This window comes from Panthera uncia, chromosome B1 (assembly GCF_023721935.1).
Source record: "Panthera uncia isolate 11264 chromosome B1, Puncia_PCG_1.0, whole genome shotgun sequence".
NCBI lineage: Eukaryota > Metazoa > Chordata > Mammalia > Carnivora > Felidae > Panthera > Panthera uncia.
Genome location: NC_064811.1, coordinates 60,580,987 through 60,607,579, shown reverse-complemented (window position 1 = coordinate 60,607,579; position 26,593 = coordinate 60,580,987). Strand labels below are relative to the sequence as shown.

At 42.1% G+C, this 26,593-nt stretch overlaps 2 protein-coding genes across 13 annotated transcripts in view; one reads left to right on the top strand and one right to left on the bottom strand.

Annotated features, from left to right (window-relative positions):
* CCDC158 (coiled-coil domain containing 158) overlaps nt 1–8,837 on the top strand; it is a 103,442-nt gene extending 94,605 nt beyond the window's left edge. For 10 of the 12 annotated variants that reach the window (XM_049630678.1, XM_049630684.1, XM_049630680.1 and 7 more), the window contains 4 exons: nt 1,663–1,730; nt 4,414–4,572; nt 6,363–6,462; nt 8,628–8,837. In XM_049630678.1, the coding sequence (XP_049486635.1) occupies nt 1,663–1,730; nt 4,414–4,572; nt 6,363–6,462; nt 8,628–8,748 (448 nt within the window). In that variant the 3' untranslated portion in view covers nt 8,749–8,837. Of the gene's footprint in view, nt 1–1,662; nt 1,731–4,413; nt 4,573–6,340; nt 6,463–8,627 lie in introns of those variants that run through there. The other 2 variants (XM_049630683.1, XM_049630685.1) reach the window with 2 other exon arrangements.
* A 2,360-nt stretch (nt 8,838–11,197) lies between these two features.
* On the bottom strand, nt 11,198–15,469 carry STBD1 (starch binding domain 1). The gene is made up of 2 exons (XM_049630673.1): nt 15,159–15,469; nt 11,198–13,079 (listed from the first exon to the last, which is right to left on the bottom strand). Exons 1-2 carry the CDS (start codon nt 15,358–15,360, stop codon nt 12,220–12,222), a joined length of 1,062 nt encoding a protein of 353 aa, XP_049486630.1. The 5' UTR covers nt 15,361–15,469; the 3' UTR covers nt 11,198–12,219.
* Between the last annotated feature and the right edge of the window lie 11,124 nt (nt 15,470–26,593).

The following is a 26,593-nucleotide window of genomic DNA, read 5'->3' as shown; positions in this document are numbered from 1 at the left end:
AATCTCCTATGTCTGCTGTAACAAAATTAGTTGCTTAAAATGACACAAATTGATCTCTCTTACATTTCCAAGGAGGCCCGAAGTCCCAAATCAGTTCCACCAGGTGGAGTCAGGATGTTGGCAGGTCCACACTCCCTCCAGAAGCCCTTGGGGTTAATCCATTTCCTTACTTTTTTCCAGCTTCTAGAGCTTTGTTCCTTGCACTCTGTCTTGTGGCTTCTCCCTTCATCTTCAGATAGCAGCAGAGCATAGCATCTTCAAACCTCTCCGCTGAGATTGACACATCGTCTTCTCTCTTTCACGTGAAATCCCCCCTGCCTCCTTTTTACAGACCTTTGGGATGGCAGTTAGCCCCCCTCCTAAGAAACCCAGAATAATCTCTCCATCTCAGGATCTTTGATTTCATCACATCACATCACATAAGGCAACACTCATAGCAGATATTTTTGGCAGCCGTTATACAGCCTGCCACACTGCTCTAGGCCTTTTTACCTTTCTTATAGACTATTGCAGTGGTCTTGACAGTGTTGAGTGTGGGTATTTTTAAACTCCAGTCTCATGAACATTCCAGTCACTTCTATATATTAATTTCAAATTGATCTGCCTGAAGCACACCTCAGAGTATGACCTTCCCCAAGCCCCCAGAACCTTCAAGGCTCCCCCACTGCCTCCTGCAGCAAAAACACTCTTTGCCCTGATAATTAAGACTATCCATGGCTTCCCTTTCTAGGGCTTTTCTCCTAATAGAGCTATCCTCAAACTTTTTGGTCTCAGGACCCCTTTTAGTCACAAATATTGACGATTCCTAAGAACTTTTGTTTATTGCTATTCTAAGTATTGGAAAATAAGTTTTCATATTAGCATTTTAAAAATAGAAAACATTTTGATATACCTTTAGAAACAACAGTGTGTATCACATGTTCACCTAATAGCATTTTATTTTGAAAAATAACTTTTTCAAACAAATTGTTGAGAAGGCATTCTTTTACAATTTAACATGTGACTTCACAGAAGATAGCTGATTCTCATATCTGCAGCAGCATTTAATCTGTTGTGATATCAGATCTTGTGGATCCTCTGGGAAACTCCACTGCTCATTTGCGAGAGACTGAGAGTTCAAAGCAGATGCTGATGTTAGTGTCATAATTAAGACAGTGTGGGCATCACACACCCCCTGCAAGGGAACCACTGCCATAGTATCCTCGTGCCGTCACCCAAACCACAGAGAACAGTGTGGTTTATTTCAACCTGTTGATTTAAGTAAGTCTAATAGTTTTGTAAAGTGATACGACTATTGCTAAGAGAGGTTCCTTTTTTTTGTCTTTTTTTTTTTTTTCATTTTAAAACAAGTTATAAAGATTGTGCCTCTTAGAATCTATGAGAGAAATACTTCGGGTTTATAGCTATTATAAAAATGAATTTTCTAACCAATATTATTATATTTTCATTCTGCAAAATGTTCATGGGCCCTGAACGATTAACAATAATGCAACTCGGGATCTCCCTGATATTTTTTGATTTCTGCAATTTAGGGTCATAACTGCCATCTTTAGCTTGTATTTTAGTCTGTCACTTTTGTGTGCATTAGCTTGCTTCTGTCCATAAATCTTAGTACTGTATTTGTGAATTGGAATGTCTGCATGACCATTCTTATGCTTCCAGAGAGCCGGTCACATTACATACAGGAGACCTAGAAGATCCATCTAGTTGTTTTACATTCCCATCTACAGGTGAGTGAAAAGTACACAAGACAGGCCTGCTTCAAACTCTGCAGTGGCTTCTCATTTCCATGCGAGTGGAAGCCAGGTATGACAGCAGCCTGTAAGTCCGCATTAACTCTCTAGGCTTATTTCCTCCTACTCCCCCCCTCATTCACTCTGTGTCATCTACCCTTGAATTGCTCCTTGAACATCCCAGGCAGCTTCTGTACTAAGGCCTTTACACCACTGTTCCTTACACATTGCTAACCCTTCACCTCCTTTAAAGGCTCTGCTCAAATGTCACTTACCCAATGAAACTACTCTCATGACCTTCTGCCAAAATTGTAACTCTCCCATACTCCCAATCACCCTTTTTTGTTTTTTTTTAAATTACGCTTAGTATCTTTTAATATGTAACTTACTAATTTATGTTGTTCATAAAGGTGACTCTGTCACCTCCTGTTAGACAAAAGCCGCACAAGGGCAAGTATCGTTTGGTTTCCTGATATATCCCAGGCACATAGCAGGTGCTCAATAAATCCTTATTGAACGGATGAAAAGAAAAAGAGAAGAACTGAGACAGATGGTTCTTTTTATAATTTCCAAAGACATAATGCTATCTGTTAAACAAGGGAGTCAAGGAAGAGATTGAAAGATAACAGAATCTGTTGAAAAGCAAAATGGCATAACAGACTAGAAATGGAAGAGAAAATAAAAACATTACAGGGGGAAGAAAGCCTTAGGAAAAACATAAATGGGATAGGCATGACTGAAATCACAGGGACTTGATGGACCTTCTGTGGGGAAATTACACAAAAAGAATTTTTAAAACTAAGACAAAAATAATTACAGAGAATATGTTATGGGGAGCCTTGGTGGCTCAGTTGGTTGAGCATCCAACTTTGGCTCAGGTCATGATCTCAGAGCTCATGGGTTCAAGCCCCACATTGGGCTCTGTGCTGACAGCTCAGAGCCTGGGGCCTGCTTCAGATTCTGTCTTCATCTGTCTCAGCCCCTCCCCTGCTTGCACACTGTCTCTCTCTCTTTCTTTCTCTCTCTCTCTCAAACATAAATAAACATTTAGAAAATTTTTAAAAAAGATTTGGAAGGTGTAATTGGTCTTCCTATAGAAGAGACTAAAATGAATAGGAAAGAATGAAGCTGTGAAAATGATGGTTATTCAACAAAGGCTTAGCTGTAAATCTGGACAGTAATATAATATTACAGAAATAATGTAAATAAGGAAAGTTGAGGTATGAGGTGAAAGAGATAGGAGAAAGATAAATCTCCATATTTTCTTGTTTTTTATGGAAGATTGTCAGTATATATCTAAAAAAACAAAACAGTTTTAATAAAATAAATGCAAATTCTTAATTTTTGAATAATCTTCAACTTGTGAGAAATCTTTTAAGAACTGTATTTTGAAGAAAAGGACCATTTATTTGAAGTTACTGCTTTGAGGTTTACTTCACTTACATGTTTTACTGTTGTTTTAATAATTACCCAAGAGAATACAACATGTATTCTTGCCTTGTTAGATTAATATAAATGAGAGCTTTACTTTTTTCTTGCATTGTGAGTACTTTAGAACATGTTAATTCCACTCACTATTCTTTCAAATTATATAACACTTGTTATATAAATATATATAACATTATATATATGTGTTATATATAAATATAACACATGTATATTTTAATTATAAAGGTAAACATCACAATGGATAATTTGCATTGTTTTATACAGTTAATATCCATTTAGATATACCCATGTGATTATACTTTACTTTCTCTCTGGTGTCATTTTACTCCCAATGCCTTTAATTTTTCCTTTAAGGTAAGTCTGCTGGTGATACATTCTCTCAGTTTCTGTTTTTCTGCAGTTGTCTTTATTTCATCATCATTTTTGAAGAATATTTTTGTTGAGTTTAGAATTTTAGGACATTTTTCTTTCACTTTGAAAATATTCCATGGTTTTCTGGTTTCCATTGTTTCTATGAGAAGTCAGCTCTGAATTTAATTGTTACTCATTTAAATGTAATCTTTTTTGCCCTTTTGGCAACTTTAGGATTGTTTTTGTCTTTGATTTGTTTTTTGAGGTTTTTGGGGTTTTTTCTTTTTCTTTTTTAGCAGTTGTTATTGGTATGTTCAGGTATGGTTTTCTTTATGTAAGAAGTACCTGTTTAGGGTTTGGAATAATGCTGCTTAAATCTGTGGTTGTCTGTGCCTCCACTATCCAGATCTTGTGGGTCTATACCTATTACTTGTATATATGATTTTTTCTCTTGGTTTTCTGCCATATCATTTTGTCTCCTTCTATGCCTGTTTGTTTTTATTCTATGAAAGACATCTGTGAAAAATTGTTCAAATGGTTGGAGGCAAAGAATGAGGTTACCTTCCTCCAGATAGCATTCATGCTTGCTTCTGGTAGACAACTAAGAACACCACAATCCCAGATCAATTTAATCCAATCAGGAATTCAGATAATTTGAAGCTAGATCTCAAGATCCCCAAGGGCAGGTCTTGTTCCTGTTCATCCTTATTTCTAAGACAGCCCTTTGCAGTTCTAACCCAAAGCCTTGGGTATTTATGGGAACATCCCCTTACCCCCATCATTGGGAATATTTTCTCATGAAAGTTTGACTTTTTGAGAAGTGCAGTATACTATTTTTAACTAATTCTGTCCTTTTGCTTCTGTTCTTGCAAAATTTTAGCAAGTCCATCTGTGAAAAATTCAGCTTCTCGTTCATTCCATTCTTCTCCTAAGAAGTCTCCAGTTCACTCACTCCTAACTAGTTCGGTTGAAGATTCAGTAGGCTCCACATCACCGTATAGATCCACGAAACCCGTTCTTTCACCTGATTCTGTTAAAGGTAAGAATGATCTGATGTCATTGATGAGCTTAATTGGTTTCCTCCTCTGGTGAATTGAAAGTTCTTTTCCATAATCAGAATTAATAAGATCTTATATGGTGTTCTTATATGCAAACTCTAACTGATGCTGTGTAACTTAAGTGAGTCTTATTTAAATAAAACAGCTATCGCATGCATGCACACACTCTCTTCTTAATAAATATCCATAGATATTATATGTGAATATTTTCTCTATTACTCTGACATAAATAATGAACTCCCCCCCCCCTGCATTTTATTATAAGATTTTGGTCTTTTTTTTTTTTTAATGTTGTGACTTTTCTTTCTTATTTACATTCTCTCAAATCATGACTCTCTTCAGTCTCTGCCTTTGTAAGTGCAAGTATTTATCATACAAATTTGTCAGATGTCCTCATTTCTTAAATGTTAAGTTCATTTGTTATTTGCTAAAACAGATAAGGAAAATGGTTTTATTTAGATTAAGCGCATGATAAATAAGTGGACATTATGTGTGTGTGTGTGTGTGTGTGTGTGTGTGTGTATACTGACTTGAACTTGAAATGTTTTTACCATATATTGACAGCAATGCAAACAACCCCATGCTCTCTGGCATCAGTCCCTTTGATAAGGGATAAACTAGGCAAATTGTTGCATCACTGTTAAGTCAGCTCTCAGCCTTTAGAAATTCTATGCCTCATACATTTCTAGATCTCCCCCAAATCTGAAAACCACAACATAATCACAGATTTTAGTACATTTTACCATCTTTTTTCTGTATTTTGTCCTCCATCCTCTCTTACATTTCTGAGTTATTCCTTGGTGTCTTTAAAAATACTAAATACTAAATAAAAATACTTTTAAAAAAGGGCAAATTCTTGAGCTATTAGAGCTGTGACTATTGTAGAAGTAGAACAGTACTTCTGGTCACCTCATTATTAATTTGTGATTACATAATAGCATGGAATTTCCTTTTTTTTTTCTATTGTCAGATCCTAATCAAACATCATGTATTTTATATTATCCATGTGAAAAATATCTCTCTGAGGAAGTGGTTTTCATCCTCTTGACCTAAAGTAATTCTTAGATGATTGCCTCTAATACTAATATCTGTACTGAAAAGAGTGGTTTTTTTGATAGGAAAATGAGCCACCAAAAAATATTTTCAAGATTATACAGCAAGTCAGGGACTAAGATCAAAGTTAGAATTTCAGGGTTGCCAATCAACTATCTTTTAGAGATCAGCAAAACGTAGCATACTTAGTAGAGGTTAGCTTACGGGCTTCCAACCCCTCTTCACTTGCTCCTCCCACATGTATTCCAGATTCACTGTGGCCATGTCAGGATCCAGACTCCCTCTCCCACCATGTAAAACTGTCCTCATTCAGGTGACAGCCACTAAAATGGGCACTTGGTCTCACACACATTCAAAACTGTTGCCAGTGTCGGTATTAAGTCTTGCTCTTCCAAATCCTAAATTAACGTATCTACACAGGTTTGATATGAAAAGCTGTCATTTAGAATGAATGTGTCATTAAATTTAAAGTATTCCTCTCGCTCATCCCATTTAATGCTATGTAGTTAAATAATAATAAGCCAGATTGTTTTGAAACAAATTCAAACAAGCTAGTGTTGGAATATTTAGATAAAACACTTTTTAATTTGTATAGTGTTTTAAAGTTTCCATTATTTTAAAAGAAAGGTTGTTTAACTTGTAATTGGAAGATTTCTAAGAAGAAATACTGAATAGACTTTTAATATCACATCTAAGCAATTTTCTAATAGCTTCACAGTCTCAGCCAATAGAAACAACAGGAAAAACATGTCGGAAGCTTCAGAACAGACTGGAAAGCTTGCAAACTCTGGTAGAAGATTTACAGATGAAGAACCAAGGTACAGTGTACATTTCGGAGAGATCTTCCTTGCTCAAAAGAGTACTCACCTTCCCTTCAGGTGAAGCCTGTTGTCTATAGACCCGCAGAAGAGGATATTGAATAAGCAATTCAGAAACATCAAGTCAAAACATTAAGGTCTTAACCATGACTAACCCCCAGATTAATTGTGTGACCTCGGGCATGTCACTTTAGCCCTGCTCTACTCCGTCATCTAATAGGGATGATAATACTGCTGACCAACCCTCCGTAGGACACGTTTTGAGCAGTTTTTCACACGACACTTTCCCACACATTATCTTTCTTATCCCTGTTAGGTCTGCACATAAGCATTTGTATGACGGTAGCCAGGATAAGATTGTAGTTGATAGCTGGAAGACAAAATAACCATATTTCACCTTACACAGAATTTAAATTAGCATAGGCTAGAAGAGACTATGCCACCCAGTGAATCACTAACTAAAAAGATAAACTACTTTCAAATGCACTAAAGCTGTTTGAATGAGAAACTGTCATACTCTGCAGATGGTAGGTAAATTTGGGGGCATAAGTTCTAAGTGGTTGTTCCTGTGGATGTGGGAAGCCCATCATGTTTTATGCTTTTCTGGTATAAATTCATGAATCCAGGAGTCTGTCAGAGAGAAATAATTTTGGAGTATACTTGTTAATTCTTACCCATCTTTCTATCTCTAGAGAATATAAGCTGCTAGATGAAGGATAGTAGATATTTTTCTAAGAACAATTCCTTATAAAGAAAATTTAACCTTATCAATAATAATAGTTGCTATTAATATTTCTTGAACACTTACCAGCTGTGTGGCAGGCCCCGTATTCAGTGTTTGATTATTTATGTTTTCTTCATGTGAGCCTCACAATACTGGGAGGTGGGCACTGATATCAGGTCATTTGAAAATGAGGAAACTGATGATCAGATTACAATCAGTAAATAGTTAAGTCACACAACGAGTAGTATATCTGGGACTTGATCTCTGCAATTGCTGCTTCCAAAGTCCACGTTTTTCAACATGCTGAGGCTATGCCAAATTGTTATTAAGGCAAGTTCCAGATCCTTTCTGTTAATCCCAGATCCTTGTGTATATAAACATTAAGAAAACATTTGATTTTAAGTTTGTCGTGATATTTTTAAAGGATGCATTATCTTATTGGCCCCATTTTTATTCACACTTTGACTTATATTTCTGAATATATATCTGAGTAATGCTACCATGTAATAATCCAAATGGGAGACATGTTGTATTTGTTTAAAAAATAAAAAGACCTTTTTATTTGATGCATTGCCTGGATGGAGTGTCTCTTGGAAGTTATGAAACAAATATTTTGGGAGCATTTATCAAAACTTAAAGTGTATATATGCTTTGACCCAGAAATTCTACCTCTAGCAATTTATTCAAGAAAAAATTGTACAAGCACACAAAAGTCTGTTTATAAAAGTATAGGAAATACTTTTATAAACAGACTTTTGTGTGCCACCAATGCCACCATAAATCGCTATTACAATACCATTGACTATATTTCCTGTGCTGTACCTTTCATCCCCATGACTCATTCATTCCATAATTGAAAACCTGAGAAATCAACTTTAAAGAATTTTATTTACTAACATGTTGGTACATCCATATAATGGAATACTATACAGTCCTAACAAAACATGAGCTGAACTGGAAAAATGTTGACATTTTTTAAGTGAATAAAGCAAGCTACAGAACAATCTATACTACATATTTCCACTTGTGCAAAGAAGGAAAGTGTGTGCACGTGCGTGCATGTACACGAAGATATTTACCAAACAGCTTTCGGTGACGACTTCTGAGGGGAGTTCAGCAGGTTGAGGGAGCAGAGACGAATACCTTCACCTTCATCTCTCTTTGCACCCTTCTGAGGTGTTCAAATTATTTACAATTAGTATGTATTATTTCTATAATAAGTATGCTCACTTAAAACAACCGAAAGAGTAAAGATTTACCCTTAGCTCTGTCCATAACGTCAGTCTTTTCAAAAATATGCTACTTTGCAATTTTTAAGAACTTCCCGATCTCAGAATGTGTCTCTTCTATAGTAGCAAGCTGACCTTTTAAGAAGCACATTATAAAATTTAAAGGCAGAGTAGATGTTGCTAATCTAATTTTGTTTTATCATCACTTTCAGCAATGTCTTCAATGATCAGAAATCAAGAAAAGAGGATACAGAAAGTGAAAGACCAGGAAAAAATGTTACTAAAATGATACATTGCTTGCCTGTTCTTTACAGAGGGATGATGCCCAAATAATTGTGGTGTTGCTTATAATTAGTGCCCTGTGTACTTTTTTTCTTTTTATGTGAAAATTTAATAAAAGATACCCTCCCCTGTAAACTCTATTTTGAAATAAACTATTCTTCAATGCTCTCACAGTAAAACTTCAAACAGTTCTAACTAGATGTGAAAGTCTGCATCCCTTATAAGGTATTAATTTGTGCCAAGACCCATGTGCTGGAACAATTGTGTGGTTTTTATTATCTTCACTGGTGCTGAAGCAATAGTTATTCTTTCCAGCTTCAAAAAAACTTGACACACAAGTAAAATATGTGGTATAATGCCCAGAAGGACAAACTCCAAGGTACTGACAGGGATCCATTTGTGACCCTGAACTCACTGTTCCGTCAGTTATCAATGAATGTCATCAGATAACACAACATCGGGGCCCCTAATCAAAACTTTTAGAAAAGTTTTTTCTAAAAAAACGTTTACATATTAATAACTGTAAAGAAAGAAACAAGAATGTGTTCTTCAGCCGGTGGGTAACTTCTAGGTTGAATGGATTCAGCCTGCTTTACTTAGATTTTATTAGATTAGGAGGGTTTTGCATGTGGATTGTTTTCTAACAACAATAACCAGCTAGGTGTCCTAGGAGTCCATTCAGTTCTAACACTAACTACCTGGAGTTAGTATCAGATTCTCCAGGTCTAAGGGCTCAGTCCCACAAGACCTCCCCCCACTTCAGATGCAGTTGCAATTTCTGGGCTACCTGTACTCTGGCTATAAATTGGAGTTTCCCACATCCCCCTCCCCAGGTTCACTAACTTGCTAGAACAGATCACAACTCAGAAAAGTACTTTACTTACTATTACCAGTTTATTTTAAAGAACACAACTCAGGAACAGCCAAATGTAAGAGAGGCACAGGGCAAAGTATAGGGTTCTGGTACACGAGGCTTTCATGCACTCTCAAGGCATGTCACCCTCCCAGGACCTAGACGTGTTTACCAACCTGGACGCTTCTGAAATCTTATTCAAGAGTTTTTATAGAGCTTAATCCGCAGTCCCCTTCTCCTCTTTGGAGATCAGGGAAGGGGGCTGGAAGTTCCAATCCTCTAATCACTGGTCTTCCTGCCAGAGATGACAGGGACAGCAGAAGGGTAGCTGTCTAAAGATGTCACCAAGAAATGACTGCCCTGCTAGAGGCTATTCCCCAGCCCCAGCGCCATCACATCTACTGACCAGTCCTCACTAAAGGCTTGTGGACAAAGCAATACGCAGCACTTTCTGGCCAAAAATTTTAGTAAGCATTTGTGTTTTTCCTCACTTTATTTCCCCTTCCATGAGCTGGATACAGTGGACAGCGGGGTCCTAGGGGATGGCAGAGCCGCAGGACAGAAGCAGCCTGGGCAGCAATCTGCAGGGAGAGCTGCCCTTCTGCCAGAAATACCCACTGCTGATTATTTAGTGAGCAAGAAACAGGCTTCTGGTGCAGCCTTCTTAACATGCATGGTGTCTGTCTGTGACAGCAGCGGCATTAGTCCCAACCGGTGCAGATAATAGTGACTAAATCCTCCTGTTTCTCCTCTAAATGACAGTGTTAACATGCTAAGCATGTCCAATTTTACAATATTCTTTTAAAATATGAACTTTAAGGGGCACCTAGGTGGCTAAGTCGGTTAAGTGTCCGACTTCGGCTCAGGTCATGATCTCACGGCTCATGGGTTGGAGCCCAGCTCAGAGCCTGGAACCTGCTTCGGATTCTTTGTCTCCCTCTCTCTCTGCCCCTCCCCCACCTGCGCTCTTTCTCTCGAAAATAAACATTAAAAAAAATTTTTAGTATGAACTTTAATATATGTATCTACCTCAATTGGTTTTACTGAAAGATTTTTATTTCATCAGGTAATGATAAAATTGCTAGTGAAAGAACTCTAAAGAAATTTTAATTGTAAACTGTTTTACTTTAAATTTTACCTAATAGAAATGCTGGGGCATTTTGTGCAGTAATAGTAAATGCCCTCTGAAGACCTTAGTGGTAGAGTGTGAAATTCATTATAAAGTATATAAAACGCATATGTGGATTTTACATATACATGCTAGGAGCCAAAAACTATCATAGTTCTTATAAGCACTTTCTATTTTCTTTTGGGTTTATGCTCTTTTCAGCAAACACCACCTGTAACCAGGATTAAACACTGTTTTGCCAAACGATGTTATACTTACTACAAGTTGTTTTAACATATAAAAACTCATTTTCGAGTACAAGCATGCATAATATCCCTCCAAATGGTGAAGTTTTAAAAAAGTTCTAAAATGTTTTCCCCAAAGAGAGGAGAAAACGGACCTCTCTTGGGTCTTGATTTTTTCTATGCATCTGTCATTAGTGGAGGAAAATATTGGCATTTTATATCTAAGCTATTATGGTACTAAGATTTAGACAAATAATTCAGACATTTAATGAAGGTATTAAAACTCAGGTTTTATTTGTTCAGTATAATAAAGTTTAAATGTCTTACTTCTTCTCAGAACAAGGATGTACCTGTGTGTCACTGTCCTATTACAGTTTTGTTACCCAGGATAGCTATTGGTATGAAAGGGAAGGGCAGGGGAAATGGTTGCTATGGGACAGTCCTTCTGTCAGTCCAGACCCCCTGTGAGACAGGAGGGGAGGGGGTGGGGCAGTCCTGCAAAGGCCCTGGAGGTAAATAATGGCTGTGTCTGTCTTCTCTGCAGTCAGGCTATACCTGGACCTCCCAGCCCTCTAAGAGGCATCACTCAGGCCACCTAGCTCAGCCCACACCTTCATCCAGTTCGCACTTCCTCTCTTCGTGGTCTCCTCCCAATGACAGACCCGGACTAGGCCCCTTGTTTCTACACCGGTCTGCAATCATTAAGACAAAGACTTACTTGCTACTTTCAAACCGGGGCTAGCACATAAAATCAAGCAAAAAAACAAAAACAAAACAAACAAAAAAACACTGGGGAGTCTTAACGTATAACCTCCTATCCTTGCTAACCACCTCTTGTGACCGTATTTTTTTTTTCACAGTTCCATATGGCATTAACTATTTTTAAATATAGAGTGTGCACGTAGTAAGGAGTTTCTCCAGTTGTACCAGTAGGAAGGCAGCTCTTTATGAATGAGACGTGTTTCACTCTCTTGGTTTAAGGGTCACCCAAAGGCTCAAGCTTGAACCCTGTGCAGCTGGTTGGTTTCTGCGTGCTCTGGCCAGTCCACACCTGAAGCTTAGCCAAGTCACTCCCCGAGAGGACTAAGCTCTGAAATAACGATGGATCAGCAAAGACCCACCCATCGATGCCACAGGGGAAAAAAAAGTCCATGCTCACCGAAAGCATATACCTACATATGTATTTCTGCACATTAGACAAAAGCCACTAGCAAATTTGAAACAACTCTGATGGCTATATTTGGAGTTATACTTCCTTTATTTAAAATTATTCAGTGTGCTCCACAAATAGCCTCTCTAGTACTTTGAAAACTGAATCACTGAATCCCCCACCGCTTTTGAACCACTTTATCCTCACGGCCAGTCTCCAGGAACCTATTGCTGCATTCTTCCCAGCGGGTAATTTTCCCATTGTCTACCACTACAAACTTCCATTCCACCACTGTATCTGCTGGCAGGGACACAGAGTGAGACCAGAACCCGTCCTTGCTATACTGGAGTGGGATGTAAGTGTTCCACCTCCCAAGACTCTCATGGTCTCCAGTTACTGCAATGAATTGCCCACCAGTGCTTGTGACATAATGGACCTGGAACCTGATACTAACTTGCTGAGACTCTGAAGACATTGCTACCCCCTTTTTGCGTTTCACATCCATTTCCTGACCTCTTGGTTCCATAAGAGTGCTTCTGCCACAGTCCATTCCCTGGTTTGGGCTTAACACTGGAGCCTCAAGACTGCCACCCAAACCAACATCTCCCCAAGAGGAGTGCCTGGACACCATTTCCCAGTCCTCATTGTCAGCCCGGTCCTGACTGCTCAACTCGGCAAGGCTCACTTCTTTCCCTCTGTCAACGACCAGGTTGCTAGAATACAACTTTTCGGCAAAACACGGAGCTGCTTTAGCGAGTGTCTCTTGTCCTTTCTGGAATCCCCATTCTGCCATAGGAGACTGAAGCCTTTCATTTCTTGAAACTGCAGAGTAACCCCTAGAGTCACCAGTCTCAGATGTAGCTAGAGATTCTGTGTCTGGAAACTGTCCAGAAGGAACATGCTCTCTTGAACTGTCACAATCACCGTCTTTTCCAGAAGGACTCTGCCGTCTCCATGTTGCTTCCTGCAGGTTACCATGGCCTTTGGTCTCTGAAACCAAACATCCATTGCTTTCTTGAAGATGCTCTAAAAAGCAAAAGGAAAAATGTAATAGTGTTAGGCAGTTCATGTGAGAAAAAAGGCTAAGAAAATAGGTTTATTGAAGACTTTACCACTAATCTACCTGCAGTTCACGAAATCCATCTCTATTAAAAGCAAGTGCTTAATTACCTAGTTAAGACACTAACTGAACCAACAGCACGCTTTAAGAACATACATGTATATGCAACAATAAAAGGCACATCTGGGAGTGTCCGTGTGCTCACACAAGAATGTAAATGAAGTGGCCAGTTGTAGAGGCAGCAGTTTAACCCTGTCATGGTCCTTGATCTCTGCAGTCCAGGCTTTATTGGCATACAGCCAAGTTTGGTTTCTATCAGCAGAAAATGCTGTCTAGCCTGTGGGGCAAAGATCCACACAGCTACCCTACAGACCCTACGAGTACACCTGTACTCCCAGGAACTGTCAGCAGCCCAGGGATCAGCTCTCACAGATGTGGGCAGATCCACAGCAGCTGTTGCTATGGTTGGGGGGCTGGGGAGTGGGGGGGAGATACAAAGGATAGCAGTGCATCATTGAACAAGGATTGGGAGTGAGGGTAGGGGGAGAGGGCTGGTTTCTCCTTGCCAACCCCATATGCATCAGAAGTAAACCTTGGGGGGCCTGGATGGCTCGGTTAAGCTTCCTAGTCTTGGTTTCGGCTTAGGTCATGATCTCACAGTTTCATAAGTTTGAGCCCCACCTCGCGGGCTCTGTGATGGCACCCTCCCTCTCTGCCCCTTCCCCGCTTGTGTGGTCTCTGTCTCTCTCAAATAAATAAAGTAAACCTTTTTAACAAAACAGAGGCTTTTTACATCCCCTCCCATTGTACGCTTTTAAAAAACACGTTCTTACAGTACACAATCCAAGCTCCCTAAAGGCTCAGTTTCCTTCTTGGCCACCTCACTGACAGTCGGGATAGTTCCCTACAAGATGGAAGTGCCCCAAGTCATACAATCAGCATAGATGGGAGGGTTTCTTTCTTTTGGGGGTGGGGGTTGACCTTGTTTAATTTTATCTCCTTTTAGTGGTGGAGTTGTGAGACGTAAAAACATTGCCCTGAATTCTCAATCTTTCAACCTAAAACATGAGACTGGCTTCATGAAGACGGAGGAGCTCTCTGCTCATCTCAAACCAATCGCAGGAAAGGCACAGAGGCAGTCTTTCAAATGGCTACACATGAACACCGACTCCACTAAAAATAAAGTTCCCAGATGTCATTTTCACCGCTCGGCTGGAGTCCAGGCATGGGCAGCTGGCCAAGGGAGGGCACTGGGAGCTAAGGTTTTCTGCCAGTCCTCTTTGTGTAGCACAGTCTCTAACATGTACACATGTAAACCTGGATGTCAGTTCTACTCATTGGAGTTGGGTGCCCTATTAGGTAGGTCCCCTCCCGGGGCATTAGACAACCCTATGCTTTTGGGTCCCACGGCTCTGAAATGGGCAGCCAGCATACAGCCCTAGGGCTTCAGCTGAGGCCTTCCTGGCCAGAGTCCAACCTGAACTTTGCCTTCCTGACAGAAGCATCCAGATAGCGGGAGGTGCTCAGCGCCTGGGAGTTAGTTCCCAGACCCAGCTCCTCCATGGGGTGAGGTAGGGGAGGACGTGAGGTTATGGGATTGGGACTGAGAAAGTGTCCCTGCTCCGTCTGAGATCGATGAGGGTTGTAGGATCTCCCTGAACCTAGGCATGCCCTTTGTAAGGCCCGGAAGGGGCGCCGCCGCCGCCGCGGCCGCCCGCACTGCGCCAAGCGCAGCCACGCAAAGGAGCCCATCCCCCTCGGGGTCCTCGGGGACGGGCGCCCAGGGTAGAGACTCTGCCCGCGCTGCCCTCGGACGATGGGTCGGGGAACCTTCGGAGCCTCCGAGGAGGGCGATAAACCTGCCCGGCGCGTGCGCACTAGCCTGGGAAAATAATGAGAGGCTTGGGGAGGGTCCTGCCCGGGGTAGGGGAGGTTAGTCGGGGGAAAGGGCCAAGAGAAAAACTCCAGGTGGGTTTTTTTCCTCCCTCGGTGAACTTCAAAGCCCCCATGGCAGATCTGCCCTCGAGACGTGGGAGGAAGAATACCTGCTTTGGTGACCAGTTCCCGCCTGGAAGGTACAGGGCTCGGTCCCCCGCCGCCACCCTGATCGCTTCCCGGAGCCGCAGGCTCCCCCTGAGGGGCGTTCCGCTCCGCGTCGCTCTCGTTCCCCGAGTCCCGCAGCAACCAAACGAAAATCGCTCCGGCCAGGCCCCCTCCGACCAGCAGGGCCGACCAGACGGCGCCCATGGCTGAGAGGCCGCAGCTGCGGGAGACGACGGCGACCGGGAACCGGGACTCGGGTCACGCAGGCAGAGCCACACCTACCCCGCCCGGCCCAGCCTTGTTCGGTCCCGGCGGCCGGCGCTCCTGCGCGGAGCCCAGCCCACGGCGACTAATACTCAACTTTCCCAGCCCCGCCCCGCTTCCCGCCCCGGGGCTGCAGCCCCAGGCTCCGGCCGGGCGGAGACTCGGGCGCCCTCCTTTTCCAGCATATTCATTCCCGACCCCGCCCCGCGGCTGGCGGCCGAGCGCCCGGGTGCCCCGATCCACGTGTGGCCCGCGCGCGGAAAGAGCCCAAGTGCGCACAGCTGCCGCGTGCCAGCCGGGCTCTGCCCCACCGCCGTTCCTCCCCGCTCCCGCTGCCCGCAGGGTCGGGTCCCGCTTCGGCCTGCGCCCGGCGCCTCGGCGCCTCCTCCCCGTAGCCTCTCAGCGGCGGCGTGGCCGGCCAGAGACCCGGGCTTCCAGGAACTTAGACGCGGGAGAGGCCGACATGCGTCGGTGACGCGCGGGGTTGGGGCTCTGGCTGGTGGGGAAGCCGGCCGGATCGGGTGGAGTGGGTTGGAAGCACAGCGGGCGGCGGGCGGGGAAACCCTGTGGAAGCTCCATTCGGCCGCCACTTAGCTGCGCCTAGCCTCCTCAAGCCTCCGCCACCCGCCGGTACAATGAAAGGATTGGACTGAGACCCGTCCATCTATCAATGCCAGTCTTCTCAACCACATCCAGTCGTTGTTTCTTCCTCGACCTCTTTTTAGGGTGTGTGGTGGTTGCAAAATGCGTGCCCTCTTGTCTGGACTGGATGTTGCCCAGGGACAAGCTCCTACAGCAGCGTTTATCAATAAAAATAGCAACCCTCTTTGTTAAGCGCTGTGTGCCAGGTAATGTATATGTTTAATTTGATCCTCACAAACCCACATCCATGTGAGATCAGAATTACACAGATTGCCTCCTCAATTCACTCCTGTTGATCTGATGGCTTTGCACACCAGCTTCAAGCTGATAATTCCCACGCTCGTATCTGCAGCGGGAGCCTTTCTCATGAGCCTCATTTCTACACCCAACTGCTAAAACCACAGCTGGCAAATATCCGCCTGGGAATAATTAGTAAAATGGCTCCCTCTGGTAAAACAAACCCTTCAAATGTGTCCCATGTTGAGGCACACAGCAACTCCCTGAAGGAGTTACTAGAGGGCTGGTGCCTCCTTAGGGTCACGACTCCTACAATCCTAAAGGAAGGGGGGTGGGGGGAGGGTGGAGACCGGGCCTCTCGTCCCGGATGCTAACAGACATTTCAAACCCAACTCACTCAAGTCTGACCCCCTGTCTTCCTCCCCAAATCCGCTTGCCCCGCCTACCTCATGGGGTGGGGGGCGGAGTGGAGAGTGGCAACCACATCCTTTCCCATTGCTGGAACACCAACAACTTTGAGTCCTCGGCTTTCCTTCTTCCCCTCTCTCAGAAGGCAGGAAGTAGCAAACCGCCACTCTTTCTTCAAAATGCTATGTTAAGAGAGAGTTCTGCTTCTCTGCAGACACCCTGGTCTGCCACCATCATCTCACCTTGGATTATTGCAGTCACCTCCCTCTGCTCTCCCTGCTTCCACCCTGAAGGCTCTACAGGCTACTTTCAAAGCATAGGTCGGAATGATTCTTTAAAGCATCCTCTGAGCCCAGGACCCTCCACTTGCTCTCTATCTCATGACAAAGAGTCCTTGTTGGTTTGCAACCATCTCAGGAGCTTCTCAGGTGTGATCTGAAAATGGCCCCAGTGCATGGAGCACAGGGAGAAACTAAAGACCAAGGCAAACCACTCCAGATTGGTAGGTCACGATTTTAATAAGCAAGGGGACTTAGGGAGCTTGTTTTGGGCCCTGAAAGATGAGTGGGGTAGTTTGCAGACATCCGTCCAGATATCTATCCTTTCTCCCTCACCCTCTACAGGTTGTTGCACAAGGGCAATCTGCCCTATGAGCCCTTCCCTGATAATCCTAATTTTAATTACAACCCCCTTCACCCCATACCATTCTTCGGTTTATTTTTCTCCCTAGCATTTAGGGCATCACTTCTAATACAATGTAAAACTGATAGATTCGTTCTACTTGATTTGCTTTCTTATCTTCAGAATGTAAACTACACGAGAGAAGGGTTTATTGTCCTATGTTCTCGCTGAATTCCTGGCACCTAGAAAATGCCCAGAATAGGCCCTCAAGAAGTACAGGTTTTTGGGGGGGGGGGGGGTGGCGCCTGGGTGGCTCAGTCGCTTGAGCATCTGACTCTTGATTTCTGCTCAGGTCATGATACTGGGATCATGGGATCAAGCCCCGCATGGGACTCTGAGCTGTACATGGAGCCTGCTTGAAATTCTCTCTCTCTCCCTTATGCCCTCCCCAGCTTGTGCTCTTGTGCTCTCTCCCTCTCACCCATGCTTTCTCTCACACACACACAAAAATAAATACATAAATACATACATAAATAAAACATTTTTTTAAAAAAACTACAGGCTGAGTGAATGAATCAAAAGCTCAATGTATTCTCAGTCTAGAGCTTAATGTCATCTTCTTTATACAAGTTCGATCTGCGTTTTTTAGCACAATGTAGACGCTACTTTTTTGTCAAATAGGTTTCATGTCTTAGGCTAATTAGGAAGTCAATGGTGAACTTTTTAAAGACTTCTAAAGTTTAAAACTACCCATACATCTCAATTCAGGCAGCTTTAAGATTAAAAAAAAAATCGAGTTGAAAATACTGAAAAGTGGTCTCAGAGCTAAATTTTTAAGAAAATAATGTCACTATATAAAATAACATTCTCATGGACTCTGTCTTGCTAACTGGTTCTTAAATCTTAAGATTATTATAGAGCTGATTTTTTAATAGTCAGAATTTTGTAGAAAATTTTAGAATTATTCTACTTTTGTCAAAGTAAAACTTGATGTCATAGGATGTCCTTGAATTTTACTAACTCTAAAACCAATCGAGTGAATGATTTTTATAAACAGAATGAAAATTCTTGAAGATTTTCTTTTTATTTCCTCACTGAGAACTTCAGTTCCCACTTCATTGGTCTAAGTTTCTTTATAAAATGTGCTTGAAAATGAAATCCCAGATCTGTAAAATCATAGAAAGCAAGCCCCCTTATTCATTTCCAGTAATTAGACGGTTTATTGTTGTCATCAACTGCTACTTATGAAAAATATAACCAATTAGTGACGTAATTCTTTCCACCCATCAGAATTATTTTTACATTGGTATCAGACTTCTCATGCAGCATTTTAAAAGAACATTATTTATTTGGCCTTCCTTTTGGCTTTTCGAAACTTAAATGTTGACTGATTTTTGTGTTGCTGCTTTAAAAAAAAAGCACTACTCCACTCACTACCATACTTCTTAAAAGTCTATGGCTACATATTCTAAAATCATGCTTACTGCACTGACTGTACATGTTTATCACACACAATTGAAGAGTGTTGCCTCTATATAGAAGTCCTTTGAGCCTAGGAAGACAGAAACAAAAAAGGAAGGCAAATTCGATAGAAACAGGGGTGGAAGATGATGCGTTCCGCTGGGATGTGTTGAGTTTGAGGCAATAGAGGGAAACTGGAACTGGGGGCATGTAGTTTAATAAGAGATACTGGAAATTCCTCACAGAGAGGTGGCAGTAAAATCCATGGTAGAGATTAATGTTACAAAGGGAAATCAAGAATGCACTTCAGCCTTTGGCAAAATTCCAAGAAGACTGGAAATCTGCCTCCCTGTTGCTACTTCTGTTGCAATTACGTCTTTATGATATATTTTCAGGGCCATAATGTAGTGCCAATTTTCCAATTGATCACTATTCTATTAAACTGAATATAAACAGATAGCTATAGATATGGATGATATTTTTTAAATAACTTAAAAATGTCCGATAGATAAGGAAGTCAGTGATAGAGTTTTAAAGACCATTCATATTTATATTTATTTATATTTATATATGTTAATATTTATGTGTATTAAGACATATGTGTATACTTACATGTAATTTTTTTTTTTTCTTTAACTTCATGCGAGAAAAGAGTCCTCCCTCCTTGTGTGGAAGGATGAAGACAAAACAATTAAAATCAGCTTTGTTTTCAGGGCCAGGGGATTAAAGAGGGTGGGAAGGAAGAATTAGGGAAGAGAGAGAACAGGGAGACTTGTTTCTTGTTTCCAAAGTCGGTGCAAGAAGGTGTTGGGAAGGGGGGTAAAGGGGTGTCACTCAGCTGAATTTAAAAGGAGACAGGACTAATAAGAAATGGTTGGATTTGACATATACAAGGTCATCGGTAACTCTTCAGTATTTGTGACAGTAAGCATTCAAGTTTGGAAGGCTGAGGAATAAATGTGAAGGCCGTGAAGTCCAACGCTGAGTTAGCCTCCTCTTGAGAAATTTGGAGGCAAAAGGTAGGAGAGAAATAGAAGTGTCTCTTAAGAACAGAACAAGGTCCAAAGGAAGTTCTTTCAGACCAAGAGAGACTTACCTGGGCATGTTTGTATGCAGGAAATAACCAGTGAAGACTGAAAATTAATAAAAGGAAGCCTCCTTTTAAATGGAGTCGGGAGACCAGGAGGGGAAGTTCTGGGGGTCTACCACCTGTGGTCAATTGCAGACCCAACAGGAACAGAAGTACTTTGCAAGGTGATACTGCGTTAGCTAGTTAGCTACTACTGCACTAGCCCAACAGGAGGAAGAAATGTTTCTTTGCCCAGCAACAGCCCAGCCAATGAGAGACTGCCACAACTCAGCCAATGAGAAGCCACTATACTTTGACCTCCCAGTTTACGCCAATGGACTTTTTGTTATTAATAGCCCTCCCAACTTCCCCCTTGCTCTAGAAAAGGGTGTTTCTCTCCTTTGTTCTTCTTCACGCTAGTGTCTGGTTTCGCTGGTTGCTTGTTTCCCGTTGCAATTCTCTACTATTCCTGAATAAACCCATTTTACTGGTAAAGTAACTGGCAGTGTCAGTTTAAGGTTACTATGACAGCGACTGAAGATGTGAGGAGAGGAAATACTTAATGGGAATCCCAAAAAGGAGGAGGAAGCAGTGGTAACGGGGCTACCAGTGGAAGGGCTGGCCTCCGACGAAAGAGGACACGGGCATTGAAAAAGAAAAGAATGAACATAAGAAACGTTTTAAGATAAAAGGAGGCAAGGAATGAGGTTATCAGCTGAGAGAAAGGAGGTACAGCTGAGATTTGAAGGAACAGCCACAGGCAGAAGAGATTACCTATTGGGAGACTTGCCCGTCCTGGATCATGTTGATTCTTCAGTTCCGGGCCTCTGTTCTCCCTTCCCCGATATTCCCAGGGCCCTCACCCACACTCAGACCCCACCTAAGTGTCCAGAAGACTACAAACCACTTGCTGGTTCTGTCTGCACTTCCCTCCCGTCTGGCTGTGACCCACTCTGCAACCACTCCTGACTTAATCCTCCTAAAGTACAGCTCCCAGCAGGCCATCTCCTCTGTCTACCAGAATAAATTCAACCCCACTTTAGCCTTCCAAGGTCTCAATGACACAATCGCAAGGACCACCCCGGGCCATTCTCTTACCACTGATCTGCACTCCAGCCAAACTGGGAATCTCCCAGCTGGAACCTTCATTCATTGGTCTAGAGATTTCCTAAAAGCCACTTCCTTCCATGAAACCTTTCCCCAGTCCACAATCCCATTCCCCGGCCCCCAGCCCTCAAATTGATAGGTAGTCAGACTTCAAAGAAAAGAGTTACAGATTGTAACTCTCTTAGAGCAAAATGGGAGATTTTCTATTATGGTACAATTAATTTTGTAGTTTTTCTCATCCTCACATTAGATCATAGATTCCTTGAGGGCCAGAGTTTGTTCTTTGTATTTCGTGGAATGCAAAGTCTGTTATCTAATAGGCCTTTTTATCCTCTTTTTTCATTGAATACCCGATGTATACTGGCACTAGGCTAAGTGCTTTATAAGGATTATCTCATATAATGCCCAGAGAGAAGTAAGTTTCCCAGGGTCACACAGCTAATGAGTGACTTAGCTGTGATTTGAACCCACCATTCTGACCTCCCAGGACTCATGCTCTGAAATTCTAGCTATGCTGAATCCTGAGGGGTCTTAAGCCATGTCCGAATTTCGAAGCATAAATTTTAGACGTGAGTGTGCAAATTTGGATGTGTGACACATTTATGGTGAATTTCAGTCTCGTTCTTAATTTGTAGTTGCCCGCTCTGCAAGCCCTCCTTAGGAAAATGTCCTCACCACCACCAGCACCTGTCCACCGCTGTCAAGCCCCTGGCTCTTGCTGCTCCACATAACATTAGCCACAAGTGAAACCTTTCTGCAAAGCAGTCACACTGGAGCTGCCCGGTTTCAGATTTCACAGAGACATTTTCTAACTGCAAATGTTTGCAAACCTCTGACTCATCTTAGTTCCAGAATAGATTCAACCCTGAGATCTCTGATGCTAACTGATGAAGCCTTTAGAGAAAAGGGAAATCTGTGTTGGGCGAATCCAGCTCACTGTATAGAAAGAAACAAAGTTAGATTACTGCTTTGTACTCCATAAAATGGTGGACTCCAGATGGAATAAAGCACTAACTGTAAATGGTAAAACTACTACAAAACTACAAACATTACTAAAAGCTAATAGAACAAAATCTAGGAGACTGTCACTGTGATATTGCATAATATAGGAGGCCAAAATACGTCTTGACTTTATCAAAAGAAGCCTGTCTAATCATCAAAGGATGCCATAGACAAAGTTAATAGACAGATTCAGATGGAGAGATTTTTGTGTTTATTTATTTATTTTTGAGAGAGACAGAGAGACCACGAGTGGAGGAGGGACAGAGAGGGAGAGAGAGAGAATCCCAACAGCCTGTCAGCGAGACCGAAGCAGGGTTCAAACCCACAAAACTGAGATCATGACCTGAGCTAAAACCAAGAGTCGGAAGCTTAACCAACTGAGCCACCCACGTGCCCTGATTTTTGTGTTGTTAAAACAGTAGATATATGTGGGATTAATATGTAGATATACAATGAACTTTGACAAATTCACACACACACACACACACACACACACACACAAACATGAGACCCAATGTAAACTGAATAGGGAATACTTTTCCCTGGGGCCTAGCATGGTGCCTGGAGCATAAAAGGCGCTCATAGTAATTTTTGGTCAAATAAATAAATAGCTAGCAAAAAGATACAGAAATACTTAAATTCACTGGTAATCAGATAAATGCAAATTAAGACAATGATATTACACCATTTTACATCCAAATATTAGAAGATGTGATGTTGCTGGTGAGAGAGTAAACAGGTAGAAATGATCTGGAGAACAATCTGGAAGAATTTTGTGAAATTAAGTATGCATATACCTCATGACCCAGTAATCGCACCCTTGAACATGTCTGGCCCAGGGAAAATTTTGCACAAGACCATAAGGGGACACACAGTGTTATTTGGGGTGACCAAGTTCAAAGCCACCTAGATGCCCATCATGGGGAAATAGCTAAAGATGTTGGATGCCTATGAAATCCTATGCAGTAGTTAGACCAATGAACTAGATCTACACATTACAACATAACTAAATCATAAATACATGAAGGTGACAAAAGGTAAGAAATGAAGGTTTCTCGTACATTCACATTTATGTAAATTGAAAATATATACACACTCAACACTACCGTTTCAAAAATGCATGCATATTTCAGGTCAGTTATGTAAACAGACTAAAGAGAGTGACTTTGGTGGACAAATGATAGGAATGGGCATTGGAATAAAGGGGAATGAGTACATGACCAGAGGAAGGCCTTTCCCAGACATGTGAGGATAATACCTCTGAGGTAGGGCTTCTCAAACTCGCATCTGCTGAATGCAGATTCCTGTTCAGTAGATCTGCGGTTCTGCTTTTCTTCTAAGCTGCAGTTGATACTGGCCCTGCTGGTCTCGGGACCTCACTTTAGGTAGCAAGGAGACCCAGGAATAAGGTTAACAGCTCTGGAAGGTTTAAAAAGAAAGGGAAGGAGGAAGGGGATCAGGAAGGGAGACACAAATCACTTAAGGGTGGTGTCAGGGACATCCAGAGCAGGGGCAGGGGGTCTAGAACACACAAAGAGAAAGAGGTAGTAGCCACGATCTCTGATTCTTGCAATCTGTCATGCCAGCCTATACCACACACCCAACTCTTCACCAAGTGGAAACAGTTCATATATTTGTAGTGAGGAGAAAGAGAGAGCAAGAGCGAGAGCGAGAGAGACTCCCATTCCCACCAGGTGCAAACTGTTACTGAAGAGAATGTAGGTCAAAATTCTTTGGAAAGATCTTTCCAAACCTTTCTATTCAGAGCCATGCCCTCAGCACCACCGTCAGCAGGGCTGCTGTCACCCCTCATTGATTGTGGTCATATTGTGCATCACTGACCCTACTATCTTCTTTGGTTACTCCTTAATGGTGTGTTTCCCTCATTAGAGTATAAGCTCATGAGGGTAGGGAATTTATAGGTTTTCTTCTCGTGTTCTATAGAGTGCCTCAAGCTCTACAAGGTAGAGGCTCTAACTAAGTTTTGAATGACTAATGAATGAATGAATGAATGAGGAATGAATATCAGTGTTGATGAAGCACTAGAATGTAATACCAAATTATTGGAGGCAAATGTTCAGAACGAAATTTTTTAAAATTTTTTAAATGTTTGTTTTTGAGAGACAGAGAGCAGGGGAGGGGCAGAGAGAGAGAGAGGGAGACACAGAATCCGAAGCAGGCTCCAGGCTCTGAGCTGTCAGCACAGAGCCCAATGCAGGCACCACACCTATGACTTGACTTGAGTTGAAATCAGACACCCAACCAACTGAACCACCCAGGCACCCCAGAACAAAAATTTTTTAAGAACTGACCATGATCAGGGCACCTGGGTGGCTCAGTCGGTTGAGTGTTGGATTCTTGATTTGGGCTTAGGTCATGATCTCACGGCAGTGAGATCCACATCAGACTCTGCGCTGGGTATGGAGACTGCCTAAGATTCTCTCTCTCTCTCTCTCTCTCTCTCTCTCCCCCTCCCTCCCTTTGCCCTTCTCCCCCACTTGCGCTCTCTCTAAAATAAAAAATAAAGAATTGACCATTATCTGCTTGGGAGAGAGTGAGGTAGGTTAGAAAAGGACAGACCTAAGCAGAACTATGGTGAGGGAAAAGTTTGGGGTGACTGTTATCCCCTGTTTCTTCTACCTCTTTTCAGTATTACTTTTAACTACTTCCTGATCCCACCCACCTACCTGACCAAGGCACTGTCAGTATTGTTGTCTGTTAACATGTGTCATCTAGGAAGTTGTGTCACCAGTTCTCTCTCTTTCCTCTCTCTCTCTTTCTCTCTCTCTTTGAAGGTCTCCTATGAATCTTACTGGGTCCATACCACAAACCCACAGATCTCTTCAAGATAATCCCTTCTCTACCTTGAGATTAAGCTGAAAAACATCCTTCAGTTTCTTGGAAGTTCTATTGTTTGAGTGAAAGAATTTGTGAGGCAACTTTAAAAATTTTTAGTAGGTCTTTTTTCTGACTGAAAGTACTCGGGGGCACCTGGGTGGCTCAGTCAGTTGAGCGTCCAACTATTGGTTTCAGCTCAGGTCATGATCCCAGGGTTGTGGGATCAAGCCCTGTGTCAGGCTCCACACTGTGCATGGAGCCTCCTTAAGATTCTTTCTCTTCCTCTGCCCCTCTCCCCAGCTCATGCTAGCCCTCTCTCTCTTTCTCTAAAATAAAAAATAATATGGGCACCCAGGTGGCTCAGTCGATTAAGCATCCATCTCTTAGATTCAGCTCAGGTCACGATCTCACGGTTTCATTAGTTTGAGCCACACGTCAGGCTCTGTGCTACCAGCTCAGAGCTTGCTTGGGATTCTCTCTCTTTCCCTCTCTCTCTGCCCCTCCCCCACTTGCACTGTTTCTGTCTCTCTCAAATAATAAACTTTTAAAAATATAAAATAAAATAAAAACTAATATTTTTTTTTAAATGAGAGGTACAAAGCATCATCTTTGATCTTTCTGAGGTCTTAACAGTTTTAACAATTACATCCTTGGATTCATCTTTATACCGTGTTTTCATGGAAATGTCCTTTTATGTGTCCTTTTGGATTTGATCTTTGCTACAAATCATTTCTAAATTTAAACATCATTTGTCATCTGAGAGGCTAGGAATTTTTCAAAACCATAAAGTCCTGGTTCCTTTTTGTTTAGCTGTCCTTATTCCAGCTTATCTACCTCCTCTTGCATTTTACTGTAAGCAGCAAGAAGCAGTATCTTCAGTACCTTCAACACTCTGTAGAACAATCGCTTTAGTTATATCACCCAGTTCATTAGGTACCGTCTCTACTTTCCATGTTACTTTGGGTGACAGTGTGGCTAAAATTCCTGCTATTGTATAACAAGGAGACCATTTCTCACCATTTCCAAAGTGTTTAACCTCATTTTCCTGCAAGCCTTCACTCACAGCCTCCTCAAAGTCCATGAGGCTTCTGCTACCAATTTCTCCAAAGTTCTTTAATCCTTCATTAACACTCTCCTCAAACTTCTTCCTGCTTTAACCTACTTCCCAGTCCTGCTCCCTTCCAGCATCCTACTTCCAGGCATTAAAATTCTATATTGGTCTGGGGTGTCTGGGTGGCACAGTCAGTTAAGCATCTGACTTTGGCTCAGGCCATGATCTCACGGTTTGTGAGATCGAGCCCCGTGTCTTGCTCTGTGCTGACAGCTCAAAGCCTGGAGCCTGCTTCGGATTCTGTGTCTCCCTCTCTTTCTACCCCTCCCCAACTCATGCTCTGTCTCTTTCTCTCAAAGATAAATAAACATTAAGCAAATTAATTAAAAAATTTTAATCTATATTGTTCATCTATTGCCACATAACGAATAATCCCTAAATGTAACGGCTTAACACAAGAATCATCAGAGTAGTGTTTATGGGTCAGGAATTCAGAAGCACCTTAGTTGGGTGGTTGAGGCTCAGAATCTGTTATGTGGCTGCAGTCAGGATGTCAGTCAGGCTTCCAGTATCATCTGAAGTCTTCATGGGGCTGGAGGATCCACTTCCAAGATGGCTTATTCACATGGCTGTTTGCAGAAGGCTTCCATTCCTTTCCATGGGGGCCTTTCTATAGGTAGGATGGGTGTCCTCACAACATAACAGCTAGTCTCTCCCAGAGCAAAGGATCCAAGTGA

What these genes read in the sequence shown, in the direction of transcription:
- STBD1 (XM_049630673.1), bottom strand. Translation starts at nt 15,360, where the DNA reads ATGGGCGCCGTCTGGTCGGCCCTGCTGGTCGGAGGGGGCCTGGCCGGA. An exon ending in GGAACTGGTCACCAAAGCAG is followed by an intron (nt 13,080 to 15,158) that starts GTATTCTTCCTC and finishes TTTGCTTTTTAG; the next exon opens with AGCATCTTCAAGAAAGCAAT.